Source organism: Ursus arctos, unplaced genomic scaffold (genome assembly GCF_023065955.2).
Source record: "Ursus arctos isolate Adak ecotype North America unplaced genomic scaffold, UrsArc2.0 scaffold_21, whole genome shotgun sequence".
Lineage (NCBI taxonomy): Eukaryota > Metazoa > Chordata > Mammalia > Carnivora > Ursidae > Ursus > Ursus arctos.
The window spans coordinates 50629950-50643447 of NW_026622886.1; the positions used below are offsets into that span (position 1 = coordinate 50629950).

Consider the following 13498-nt stretch of genomic DNA (forward strand, 5'->3'; position numbering starts at 1 on the left):
TGTTGAAAAATTTTGAGTCTGAAGGTAAAAAAGTGATAGTAATAAAAGGTGAGAAAGGAAGAGGTGCTCTGAAACGGACAGGTGAAATGGGAAGAGAACCCAAAGTGATGGACCGTGAATTTTCCTGATGACCTGACCCAGACCGGTGGGCTGTTTGAATGGTGTTGGATTCTTTCCAGTTCCATCTGCCCTGTAGAGAAAACTTCTTGCTGTTATTTCCCCACAGGGTACTCTCCCCAGTGCCAACATGAAGCAAGTCTCTTTCTTGCAGGTGATGTTAAAAAGGTTGTGGAATGAGTGAATAAAGAAGGGCCTCCAGCAGCTGCCTCCTTCCAGAATAGTTACTAAGTTTATCCCCATATTCACTTTCTTTCCTTCCCATTGATTCTCTTCACTGCCTTACTTCCTTTGACTGCCTAATGCTTCTTAGATTTGCTGTTTTTCCTAGTCTTCCTGCTGTTTCTATTTTTATTTGTCATAATTATAGCAGTCTCTCATTTTCTTTCTGGTCCAACTCCCATAAGTCCCCTAATGCCAAAAAGTACCAGTTCTTCACTCATTCCCAATGGACCCTTCAGGCCCCTGTCTGTCCATTTGAATGCAAAGATCTGTGTATTAGGATTGTCATTCTGTCCTTTGAACTATTCCACATACCTGTCTAGGGTTCAGTAAATAATACATTAGAATAGAAACCTGCATTTATTTCCTCAAACTAATTCAGAGTATTTAGATCTAGAGTTTTGCTTGCCTATAAGGACAGGAAGGTTCTGTTACATTCCAAGGACATTTTAGGAGTTCTTCTTCCCTGACCTACTTCACACCCGGGACCCCTTCCCCAGCAGCAGCAGAGACCCCAGAGCACAAGAGAGTAGGGAAGAGGGGTCCTGGGCCCACCACTGCCCTACATGTGACTACGCCCAAGTTAAGCCCCAGCATGTGAGAGGAAAGCTGCTAACTCCCAGCTACAGCCATGGGCCCCTGCCCCCCTGCTTTCCTGCTCAGCAGAGCCCCTCCCATCAGAGATTACGGGTACTTGCACTGGGGAGGTGGCTGCTGGCCGGCCCAAGCAGAGAGCTGAGGCGTCCAAGAAATGTTCCATTGGTGGGGGAGGGGGTGCCAGGCGAGGTGGAGCATTCCTTGTACTTCTGGCAGCACTGGATGGCCACTGAAGGGGGTGGGGGGCGGTGTGGGGAGGTCCTGGGGCAGCCCCTCTCTTATTCCTTTATGCCCCCCTTCTCCATGGTCAATTTCTTCTTCTTCTTTCTTCTTCTTCTTCTTCTTCTTCTTCTTCTTCTTCTTCTTCTTCTTCTTCTTCTTCTTCTTCTTCTTTTCTTCTTCTTCTTCTTCTTCCTTTTTTCTCTTCTCCAATAGACTTTTTTTGATTTTACTTAAATTCAAGTTAGTTAATATATAGTGTCTTATTAATTTCAGGGTAGAATTTAGTCATTCATCACTTGCCTGTAACACCAGTGCTCATTACATTAAGTGCCCTCCTTAATGCCTGTCACCCAGTTGGACCTCCTTAATGACGGTCCCCCCACCGACCTCCCCTCCAGCAACCTTCAGTTTGTTCTCTATAGTTAAAAGTCTCTTATGGTTTGTCTCCCTCTCTGTTTTTATTCTATTTTATTTTACTGTCCCTTCCCATATTTATATTTTATCTCAAAATATTTGAAGAAGTCCTTAACTGGGTATCCAATAATTCCTAGATTGGATTTACCATGTAGACGAATCCACTAAATCATGTGTAAAACATTTTGTGTATGTAGGTATAGAAATTTTATGGGGGAAGTATATGAAACTATGTCCCAGGGTTTTCTATGAGGCTCTGTATTTAAGCACTTACAGAGCATTTTAAGTCTCTACTGATTTGTGAACTTGTGTGGCTAAAGGGTCACATTATGTGGGAGTGTGCTTATTGATTTATTCAAGACTTTCTTTGTTTTGCTCTTATAAACGTTTATAAGGCAGTAGCTTTCAAGCATTTTTGACCATAATGCAGTTTACATTTATATCATTTTCCGGCATACATATATATCTAACCTAAATAAAGGTTTTACAGAACAATTCTTACTACATGTGCTACAATGTGATATCTTTTATTTTGTTCTATTTAAAACATTTTGATTTAAAATGCTGGTTGCAACCCATTAAATTGAATCCATACCCCACTAATGGCTTGCACTCCCCAGTTGGAATCAGGGATCAAGAAAAGTTACACATTGCTCTGGACGCCCTTGCCGTCCCTGTTACCAACCTGGAATCTTCAGAGAGTGGTTGTGTGTTCACATCTGCATCAGCTTCAGGCTTCACCACCACAGAGAAGTAAAATCAATGAAATTATAGACGGGAACATACTTCCTCACTTGACTATCTTATTGGTCATAGTGGGATTTCAGTCCTAAATATTCTTAGAGGTGAATAAAGATGTTAAGGCCACATAATTAAAAAACAATATAAATTTTTTTTGCATTTTCTACATTATCTACCACCAAGTCCTATCCTGCATTTCACAGAAATAACAAAACTTCAGGGCTTTTCTTTGTAAGAAATCGTCTTCTGCTGTCCCTTGTCAGTTTAGTGGGATTTGCTCATTTCTGTTCTCCCACTAATTCAGACTGGAGATGAAGCAGTGTTTTTAGATATTCTATCTTCATAAAATGAACCAATATATAGGAGACCAGAAGGAGGATGTGAGGAGTAGAGTAGTTCTGGATTTTTCTGTTCTAGGTGAAATGAGGTTGATGACCTCGGAGGGCAGATTATGAACTCCCCCTCCCACCCCAGATTTGTGCTTTACCTAGAGTGACACAGATTGTATTTGCTCTCTTGAGAGCCTGCAATGGGGAAGCAACTGAATGAAGAAGCCCAGGTTGCCCTGGGGAATCCTTGTTTGGATAGGTTAATGAATGTCCTTTGTTGATATTTTGGAAACAAATTCTAAACATACAGTTAAGGGATGAGAGTCCAGAGAGACTAGCTTAGAGGTGGGGTTGGGAGGAGCAAGAGAGCATCAGCTGCAGAGAAGAGGAAGACTATGGAGTCATGGCATTTGTCTTCCCCATGGATGGGCATAGCTGCCCTTTACCATGGATAAACAGCTTAGCTGGAACTCTTTGCAGGTCATGAAGGTCCTTAAAAGTCAGTTTCTAAACATTGCTAGCCTAGTTGTAATTAGGCCATTTACTGACTATTGGCTAAAGATAGTAAGCAGTAATTTTCTTTTCTTTTCTTTCTTTTTTCTTTTCTTTTCTTTTTTCTTTTCTTGTCTTTTTTCTTTTCTTTTCTTTTTTCTTTTCTTTTCTTTTCTTTCTTTTCTTCTTTCTTTCTCTTTCTTTCTTTCTTTCTTTCTTTCTTTCATGTTGCATGTAGAAATAAAATACAGAATGAATGAAAGTGGAAGGTTGAGGTGAGGGTGGGAGCCTTGTATTGCCTGTGAAGTACCTCCAAGGAAACACTTGTGGGGTGCCTCGGTGGCTCAGTTGGTTAAGCATCTGCCTTTGTCTCAGGTCATGATCCCAGGGTTCTGGGATTGAGCCCCGCTTCAGGCTCCCTGCTCAGTGGGGAGCCTGCTTCTCTCTCTCCCTCTGCCTGCTTCTCCCCCTGCTTGTGCTCTCTCTCTCTGTCAAATAAATAAATAAAATCTTAAAAAAAAGAGGGAAAATATCTTAAAAAAAAACACTTGCAAATTTTCAGTGTAAGGTCGTGAAGAACTTGTTAGACATGCATATATTACCTGGAAGGCTAAACTTTTGCCCCCAAAGATGCCTTCACAGCAGTTAATTAATCAGGTTTATCATTTACTTATCAATAGAGTGCAAGCACCGGAAAAAGCAGTGCTAGCCTTGGGAACAAAATGCCAGAATTAGAGACAAAGATACCCACTACACAAATGTCTTACAGTTTCCCTATAAAAGTTTTCGTATAATTCTCACAATGGTGAGGGCCAGAGAGAGAATATGGTCTAACCAAATGTAACACAACAATCAGCTCCATCTTGAATGACACAAGAAATTCATGTCTCTGAATCTCAGTGTTCTATTCTGTAAAATGGAGATCATAATGCCCATTAAACAGACTTATAATTGTTAAGGACCAATACCTGGTACATAGGATATGCCCCTCAAATATTTCCCATTTTCTTTTCTTCAGTGATGGAATTCTTATAAAGGTATATCTGGCTATAGTTCAGTTGTTTCTTTCAAATGTGTTTATAGAGATGAAAGCAAAAAAAATGTATTCTGCAGCTTTGGGGTACATTTTTCTACATATAGCTATTATCTAGCTTGTTAATTGTATTGATTAAATCTTCATTTTACTTCCTCATTTCTTTTTCTTCCTGTTCTATTAATTACTGAGATACAAATATTAAGAACTTTTACTCTGTTGTTGCATCTGGCTATTTCACCTTGTGGATATATGTACCTTGTACATATATATAAAAAATATTTGGTCTTTGCTCATATTCCTGGTACAGAGCTCCTAAAACTCTTGGAATTTCCTGATTGATAAGAATGTCTTTTACTGGGGCGGCTGGGTGGCTCAGTGGGTTAAGCGTCTGCTTTCGGCTCAGGTTGTGATCTCGGGGTCCTGGGATCAAGCCCTGTGTTGGGCTCCCTGCTCAGCGGGGAGTCTACTTCTCCCTATCCCTCTGCTCCTCCCCACTGCTCATGCTCTCTCAATCTCTTCTCTCTCAAATAAATAAACAAATAAAATCTTAAAAAAAAAAAAGGAATGCGTTTTACCTTGAGTTTTTCCTGATGAGGTGACTTAGGATGGGGACCCTAGAGAGTCTCAGATTGTCCGATCATCAGAAAGACCACACGCCTAGAGGATTGGAACCTCTAGCCCCGTTCACTGTTTGCTGCAGAGGGCAAGGTGGGGGGAGGATGGAGATTAATCACTATTAAAACGTTGAACATGGAGATTTGGGAACCTTCTGAGTTTGTGAACACATCGAAGTGCTGGGAGGATGGTGTGTCAGGAGAGGGCATGGAAACTCCATGCCTTCCCATTCCCCACACCTGGCCCCGTGAACCTCTTCCATTTGGCTGTTCCTGAGTGAATTCCTTTATAATCACTGGTAGTAGTGGGTACATCACTTGCATATTACTACAGGTAATATTTGGAAGGACAGACACTAAAACAATAATGTTTATTTCTGGATGTTGCAGTTTCTATGAATTTTTTCACTTTTCATATCTTTGAATTTTTCTATATTAAATATTTATTACATATGTAATTTTAGACAATATGGCCATCTTTTTACTCACTGCGTTGTATATATCATGTGTAAACAAATAATTAAGAGCAGATTTCTAATTTGTCAGTGAAATCTTATTATTTTATGCTTGGACTGTGTTGCTATTATTGCATCTTTTACTCTCTAAGGACATTATTCCCATTGTGCTTGGCTTAGGATTTTCTTTGGCAAAGTAAATTGCACTTCAAGTTCATTAGAGACTTTTGAATTAGGGCCTCCAAGGACTTTTTAAAGTAGTTTTCAGCATGTGTGTTGTGGATGGAGGAAACGAACAGGGTTGTAAGTGTAAAAACTTGTTTGTCCAGAGAAAATCAGAACATCTGCTTTTGTAGAACTAGAGAGGCTTCTTAATTCCTCCTTGCTCTTTAAAATTTATTATCTTCCTTTCAGTTTCCCAGCATAGAAATATTTTCTAATTTTAAATTAGATTGGTATTTTTTATAAGTTCAGAAACCATAAATGTACATATATGGTGTGTATAGGTTCTTGGGGGCAAGCGGCTAGGGATATACTTAGTTGATGCTAGTGGTAGGTTCTTGTTCAACTGTGAGACTCACTAAGGTCATTTGAGGTATAGCTTCCTAGTGAAACAGTGAAGAATGTCAGAGGTAAGTACTGGGGTGTTTTGCAGTCAACCTCCACCAGAAAAAAAATGCGGGCGGGACCATTTTATGCATCGTTAATTTGGTGCAATCCCATGTACAGTAATTTGATTTGCACACAGAAACAACTTTCTTTTTATTTCTTTTATTATTTTTTAAAAAAAGATTTATTTATTTACTAGAGAGAGTGAGGGGGAGAGAAAGAGAGAATGAGCAGGGAGGGCAGAGAGAATCCCAAGCAGACTCCGTGCCAAGTGCATAGCCCAACATGGGGCTTGATCTCATGACCCTGAGCTCAGGACCTGAGTTGAAACCAAGAGTGGCAGGCTTAACCGACTGTGTCATCCAGGTGCCCCTATTTTTTTTAGTTTTAGAGAGAAGAGACAGAGAGTGCACAAGAGGGGTGGGGGTTAGAGGGAGAGGGAGAGAGAGAATCTTAAGCAGGCTCCACGCTCAGCATGGAGCCCAAGGTGGGGATTGATTTTGTGACTCTGAGATGATGACCTGAGCAGAAATCAAGAGCCATACACTTAACCAACTAAGCCACCCAGGTGCCCCTGAAACAACTTTCTAATCACTTTCTCTAGACCTCTCCTCTCTGCCTATTTCTGTCTCTCATTTATCTATCCAGTGTCTGTCTATATATTTATACCCCATATGTCTCAATTACCATTGGTAAACATTCCATTTTTTTATATCCCCTGTGTTTCAGTACAAGTATATCCTATTTGCAAGCTATTGTCTCATAAACCCAGGTTAATGTCCCTTTTTCTTTTTTTTTTTTTTTAAGATTTTATTTATTTATTTGACAGAGATAGAGACAGCCAGCGAGAGAGGGAACACAAGCAGGAGGAGTGGGAGAGGAAGAAGCAGGCTCATAGCGGAGGAGCCTGATGTGGGGCTCGATCCCATAACGCCGGGATCACGCCCTGAGCCGAAGGCAGATGCTTAACCGCTGTGCCACCCAGGCGCCCCTAATGTCCCTTTTTCTATCATGATATCTGTAACTTGGCAAGGCACCATACTAAACCTGTGCATGATGGGAGTCGATATTACACATTTAAACCTCACAGTAACCTTATGATGTACTATTCCTGTTAACTCCACTTCATATTAGGAACCGGGAGTACAGACAGAGTAAATGACTTGCCTAAGATCACTCACCTAGATGACAGAGGTCTGACATGATCCCAGACAAACCGTTCCAAGGTCCATACACTTAATGCCTCTGCATAATTGAAACATGTATTACACTTCAGTTGTCATGAAGGAGGGAAAGCAAGGTATGTCTTGGTGTCCTTCACCTCTTTGTACTTTTTACCCATGGTTTTCAAATTATAATATTTTAACATAATAGCCCTCTCCACTCAAGCCCTTTCTGCTGAGCACAGATACGGAAAATAAGGGAATTACAGAGGCACTTAGAAAAAGTCTGGAGGAAGAGCCATTGAAGGACTATTTTCTGGGAGAAATCTACCTTGACCTTTAAATAATGCCTAGTTTACTAGAGGAGGGATGTGGAGAATCTTGGTAGGGCATAACCAACATCCTCCATATATTTTGCATTTTATCAGGTACCACAACTTGAAGCAGGGGAATTTTAGGATTTAGTTTCTGAATACAAAAGGTTTGGATTAAAGAGATGCTACGACCCATCAAAGTAGAGCTCAAAAGTGCTCAACTCCTGACCTAATAGGGTAAATCTCAACCAAAGCGTGGGCTTAAAAATGGAATGGAAAATGAGTGCTGTGAATTGGGAGACCCTGGAATATTTCAAAACATGGACGTAGCAGTAATTTTCGAGAAAACTGCCAATAAGCTGATATTCCCAGTAATATATTTCAGTAGAGTTGAGAGAATTACCTTATCAAAACCTGATCATCAAGTTATAGAAGGAAATGCTTGTAACTTGATCTGCTTGGTATTGCTAGACACTGTCTGATCCTGTCATATTTTGACATTGCTCCTCAGATCCAATTTCTGTGACTTTTATGTGAAGATTGGGCAGTGGTATGAAGCCAGTGATGAGAAACCATTCAGCAGTAACAACGTTCATCTTACTGGGTTTGACAGATGACCCACAGCTAGAGATTTTGGTTTTTATCTTTCTGTTTATCACATACATATTAAGTGTAATTGGGAATCTGACCATAATTTCTCTCACCTTGGTGGATTCTCATTTAAAAACAGCTATGTATTTTTTTCTTCAAAATTTCTCTTTCTTAGAAATCTCATTCACAACTGCCTGTGTCCCCCCATACCTGTACATCATATCAAGTGGGGACAGAACCATCACCGTCAAGGCTTGCTTCAGCCAAATCTTTTTTATTGTCCTCTTTGGAGCTACAGAATTTTTTCTCCTGGCCGTGATGTCCTACGACCGCTACGTGGCCATCTGCAAACCCCTGTGTTACGTGACCATCATGGACAGTAGAGTCTGCAGGAATCTCATCCTCTGTTGTTGGGTATCTGGCTTATTGATTATCATTCCACCCCTTGGTTTGAGTCTCCACCTGGAATTCTGTGACTCTGTTATTGACCATTTTTATTGTGATGCTTCTCCAATACTGAAGAATTCATGTTCAGATACTTGGTTCATAGAACAGCTGGTTGTCGTCTGTGCTGTGTTGACCTTCATAATGACCCTTGTGTGTATAGTTCTGTCATACATATACATCATTAGGACAATTCTAAGATTACCCTCTGTCCAGCAAAGGAAAAAAGCCTTTTCCACCTGTTCTTCCCACATGATTGTGGTTTCCATGACCTATGGCAGCTGCATATTTATGTATATCAAGCCTTCAGCTAAGGATGAAGTGGCCATTAATAAGGCAGTTTCTCTACTCACTGTATCTGTTGCCCCTATGTTGAACCCCTTCATTTATACCCTGAGAAATAAACAAGTAAAGCAGTCTTTCCATGACATCCTTAAAAGACTTGCATTTCTTTCACAGAAATATTAGATTGTCATATTGGGAAGTTAAATTAAAACAAAAAACAATTTATCATATATCAACATGAAATCATATGTTACAAACCATTTATCAATTCAGCATATAGGTGGAAATTGAGTTATGGGAGTTGTGTAGTTCTCATAATATTGAGGAACAATTTAAAAAATTGAGAAGGAAGTCTAAGGAAAAATTGTGATGGGCCCAGCATTATGCAGGTGGATATTTCTACCTTTTCTGGAACTTCTATGTCTTCCTAATCTACATTTCAATCAACTCTTCTTAGTTTTGTCAGGAATACATTAGTCATTAGTCTTGTGCATTGAGTCTATTCCATCCTGTCACTGCTTTTCCCTCCTTGCAACACTCCCTCTTTCAAAGTATCTTCTCTTTTCAGGACGACAAGAACATTGATTTTTAGGACACATAAGCTCCCTCCACCTTCAACTCTGCTTTGTTAATGCTACCTCACAATAAATATGTGCAGTTGAACAAAATTCTAATAATCATCTTTGCCTGTTCTAATCTGAACTTATTAAAACATGTGCAAAAAATCATTACATAAACAAAAATGTAGCCAAATAGTCTTTAATGATAATTGATAGGCTTTCTCTTCTGAGTAATTGTTCTAAAACCAACTAATAAGCCTGGTAAAACACAAAAATCATTGACTTGAAAACATCAGATTGTGGCTGAAACAATGAGGACCAGAGGGGCTGAGATTATGCAAAGGGAAGAACTGTGGAAGGATGAACTAATTGTAAATAGCTGCTTTAACTCTTGAGGGCATTTTCAGATTCATGACTCTGGTGGATTAAAGATACTTGCACGTTATTTGCTACTTTCCGGATCAGAAGGTATACTTCTTTCCTCTCCCCTTTAATCTTGACTCTCTTTATGACTTGATTTTGACCATGAAAATGTGGTAGAAGTGAAGTTATATCGCTTCAGAAATTAGGTCTTTGGAGACCTGTAGCTTTCATCTTCTTTTTTGGAACAGATGCTTTGGGGAACCCAGGTGTTAGGTGAGCAGTTTGAATACCCTGAGATTGCCATGCAGTGAGGAGAGAGATACTTGCAGAGGGGCTACATAGAAATACTTGCTCAGTCCCCATCTCATTCAGCCATCTTAGCTTTGGTGACATCTGATGAAGAAGCCATCTTGGACATCAGCTTTGATGAGCCTTCACATGACTCCAAATCCACTCGCCACTGATTACAACTAAATGAAAGACCCATGTGAGAACCACCCAACTGTCCCGTCCACTCCTAGAACTGCAAGTGATAAACAGTTGTTTTATCCACTAAAATGTGGAGTGATGTGTTACACAGCAGTAGGTATTCAAAAATAGGGTCCAGAGTAAATGATTTGCCAGGGAAACAGCAGATCTTTTAGTGGTCTTACAAGGCTAGAGAAACCATATTGGACACTGGAGAGGCCTGAATGAAAAGTCTTCAAGCTGTAGATTTTTGAGTTTCCCCCCCCATTCTGTATGTACAATACATCCAAAAAATGTTAATTAAAAACTTGAAAAAATCCTCAAAGATTGGATGTAAAAATAATGGATCAAAAATACAAGCCTGGAGTATAGGAGGTGGAGTGGTCTGCTGGCTTTGCTGCCCTCCTCCTCTTCCTGTGCTTTTCCAGAGGAGGAGAGCTGTCTCTTTAAGCAAGAGCCTGCATCCGGGGTTGGTCCCCTTTCTTTCTTTTTCTTTTTTTTTTTTATAATAATTTTTTATTACGTTATGTTAGTCACCATACAGTATATCCTTCGTTTTTGATGTAAAGTTCGATGATTCATTATTTGCGTATAACACCCAGTGCACCATGCAATATGTGCCCTTCTTACTACCCATCACAGCCTATCCCATTCTCCACGCCCCTCCCCTCTGAAGCCCTCAGTTTGTTTCCCAGAGTCCATAGTCTGTCATGGTTCATTCCCCCTTCTGTGGACTCCTTTCTGAAGGTTATCAACACAGAGCCAGTTCTGTTGTCCGCAGCCCCTCCCCCCCAAGGCACTCAATGCGTGGCTTTGGTGGCACCCGTGAGACACACGTCTCTCCCTTCTCCTCCGCTGTGCAGGTCTCTGCTCCCAGCTCAGCAGTCTGGTAACCCTGCAGCTCTACCCTCCTCTTCCTTCCCCAGCCTGAGGTCTGAGGGCCTGTATCAGATCCCTGTTTTGTATCTCTGAGACTTGGGGCCTACTACACTCTTAACACTGATTTAAAAATGGGAAAATTTTCTTGTAACCATTAAAGGAATGAATAAGTGGTCAAAAATCTCACCAAACACTTCCAGCTTGTATGGTTGAAATAAAAATTCTACCAATCATTTAAAAAGGAATTACTACACAAACTCTTTCAGAGAATAGAAGATGTATCCTCAATACACTGTAGCATTAATACCGAAGCCGGACAAGGGCTATCAAGAATAGGAAATTACAGAGGATTCTCACTCAAAAACACAGGTATAGGAATCTTAAAGAAAATATCAGTAAACCAAATCAGTAATGTAAGTATAATACAGTTCAGCCGAAGTGTATTCATCTCAGAAATGAGTTGGTTTAATATTAGAAAAATCTATTTATTTTTCAGCACTTTAACTGAATTAAAAGAGGAACATGTTATGATCTCCATAGATATAGAATGGGCATTGGTGAAAATCAATATCCATTCATCAATTATTTAAAAAAATATTAGGAAATTATTAATGGAAAGGTACTTCCTTAGCATGAATAAGGAAAATCTACAGCAAAGAGCATAGTGAAATAAATACTGGCCTATGCATCTTTTTTTTTTTTCTTAAATAGAAAGATATTTACTGGGTGCCTGGGTGGCTCAGTTGGTTAAGCATCTGCCTTCAGTTCAAGTCCATAATCCCAGGGTCCTATTGGGCTCCCTGCTCAGCGGGGAGCCTGCTTCTCCCTCTGCCCCTCCCCCTGCTCGTGCTCTCTCTGACAAATAAATAAAATCTTAAAAAAAAATCTTGAAGAAAGAAAGATATTTACTGTACATTTTAAGGTAAAAATGTAAGTTAAAATGCTGTGTAATATTATACTTAAAATATATGTACGTATATGAACATGGATAACATTTTGAAGGACAAACACCAAAATAATAATGTTTATTTTTGGGCATTAGAGGTTCTATGATTTTTTTTAATATTTCGTATCTACTTTTGAATCTTCTATATTAAATATGCATGTGCGTGTAATTTTATATGGACTATTGCCTAACGCACCTCACTGCTTACAACACGTGTGAATAAATGATGTAGCATAGGTTCTGATTTGTAATTAGAATCTCATTTTTCTATGCCTGGATCGAGTTGGTTGCTCTTATTACATCTTTTTCTCTCCAAGTGTATTAACCCCATTGGTGCTTGGGTTGGGATTTTTTTGCCAAAATAAATTATATTTTAGATTCATCAGAGGCTTTTGATTCAGGGCCCCCAGGGACCTTTTTATGGAGTTTTTTTCTATGCACCGTATTTGAAGAAGGTAATAAGGCGGATCTTTATTTTTTTTTTTTTTTTTACTGTTGGATAAGGGAATTATTTTTATTATTTTTATTTTTTTTTCATTCTTTTTTTTTTTTATTAATAATGATTTTTTATTATATTATGTTAGTCACCATACAGTACATCCCCGGTTTTCGATGTAAGTCTCGATGATTCATTAGTTGTGTATAACACCCAGTGCACCATGCAATATGTGCCCTCCTTACTACCCATCACCGGTCTATCCCATTCCCCCACCCCCCTCCCCTCTGTAGCCCTCAGTTTGTTTCTCATAGTCCATAGTCTCTCATGTTTCATTCCCCCTTCTGATTACCCCCCCTTTCTTTATCCCTTTCTTCCCCTACTGATCATTCTAGTTCTTATGTTCCATAGATGAGAGAAATCATATGATAGTTGTCTTTCTCTGCTTGACTTATTTCACTAAGCATTATCTCCTCCAGTGATAAGGCGGATCTTTAATTTAAAAATCTGTTTGCCCCTGTAGAAGATGAGAACACCCATTTTTGAAAACCTAGAGAGGCTGCTTAACTTCCCTTTACTCCTTGAACTTAGTTATCTTCCCTTTCATTACTCAGAGTGCGCAGAAATAGTTCCTCATTTACAAATAGGATGGTTATCTTGTAACCCAGCAACCGTGTGTATATTCACAGTGAGGACGGGTTCCTAAGGGCCCAGAGATGCACTTCGATGCTGCTACTGCTGGATTGTTGCTCAGCTGAAATCACGTCTGTCACTTGAGGTGCGGCTTCCGAGTGAGACAATGAAGCATGTCAAAGGTCAGTACTGGGTCTGTTACGTGTCAGGTACTGTTGTGTTTGTAAGGGGTGGGGAGGATATTTCTGCTTTGCTCTATATAATATGTTTCACTACGTATTTTAATCTGGGAGAGAAAATAAAATCCTTTTTTTTTACATTCTAAAACAGATTTTATTTATTCATTAGAGAGAGAGCGAGCGAGAGAGAACAAGCAGGAGGAGAGGCAGAGGGAGAAACAGGCCTCCTGAGGAGCTGGGAGCCTGATCCCAGGACCGGAGATCATGACTGGAGCTGATCACGAGCCAAAGGCAGACACCTAACGATCTGAGCCACCCAGGAGCCCCCTTTTTAAAACTTTTTTTAAAGTAGGTTCCAGGCCCAGCATGGGGCTTGAACTCATGACCCT

The 13498-nt window shown here is 39.9% G+C and overlaps 1 protein-coding gene across 1 annotated transcript; it reads left to right on the plus strand.

Annotated features, from left to right (window-relative positions):
• Window positions 1-7889: 7889 nt before the first annotated feature.
• On the plus strand, window positions 7890-8828 carry LOC113249869 (olfactory receptor 6C2-like). Its single transcript, XM_026491313.2, has one exon. It carries the CDS (start codon window positions 7890-7892, stop codon window positions 8826-8828), a length of 939 nt encoding a protein of 312 aa, XP_026347098.2.
• The last annotated feature ends 4670 nt before the right edge of the window (window positions 8829-13498 follow it).

Excerpts from the sequence above, each read along its gene's own strand:
- LOC113249869 (XM_026491313.2), top strand. The coding sequence starts at position 7,890 with ATGAGAAACCATTCAGCAGTAACAACGTTCATCTTACTGGGTTTGACA.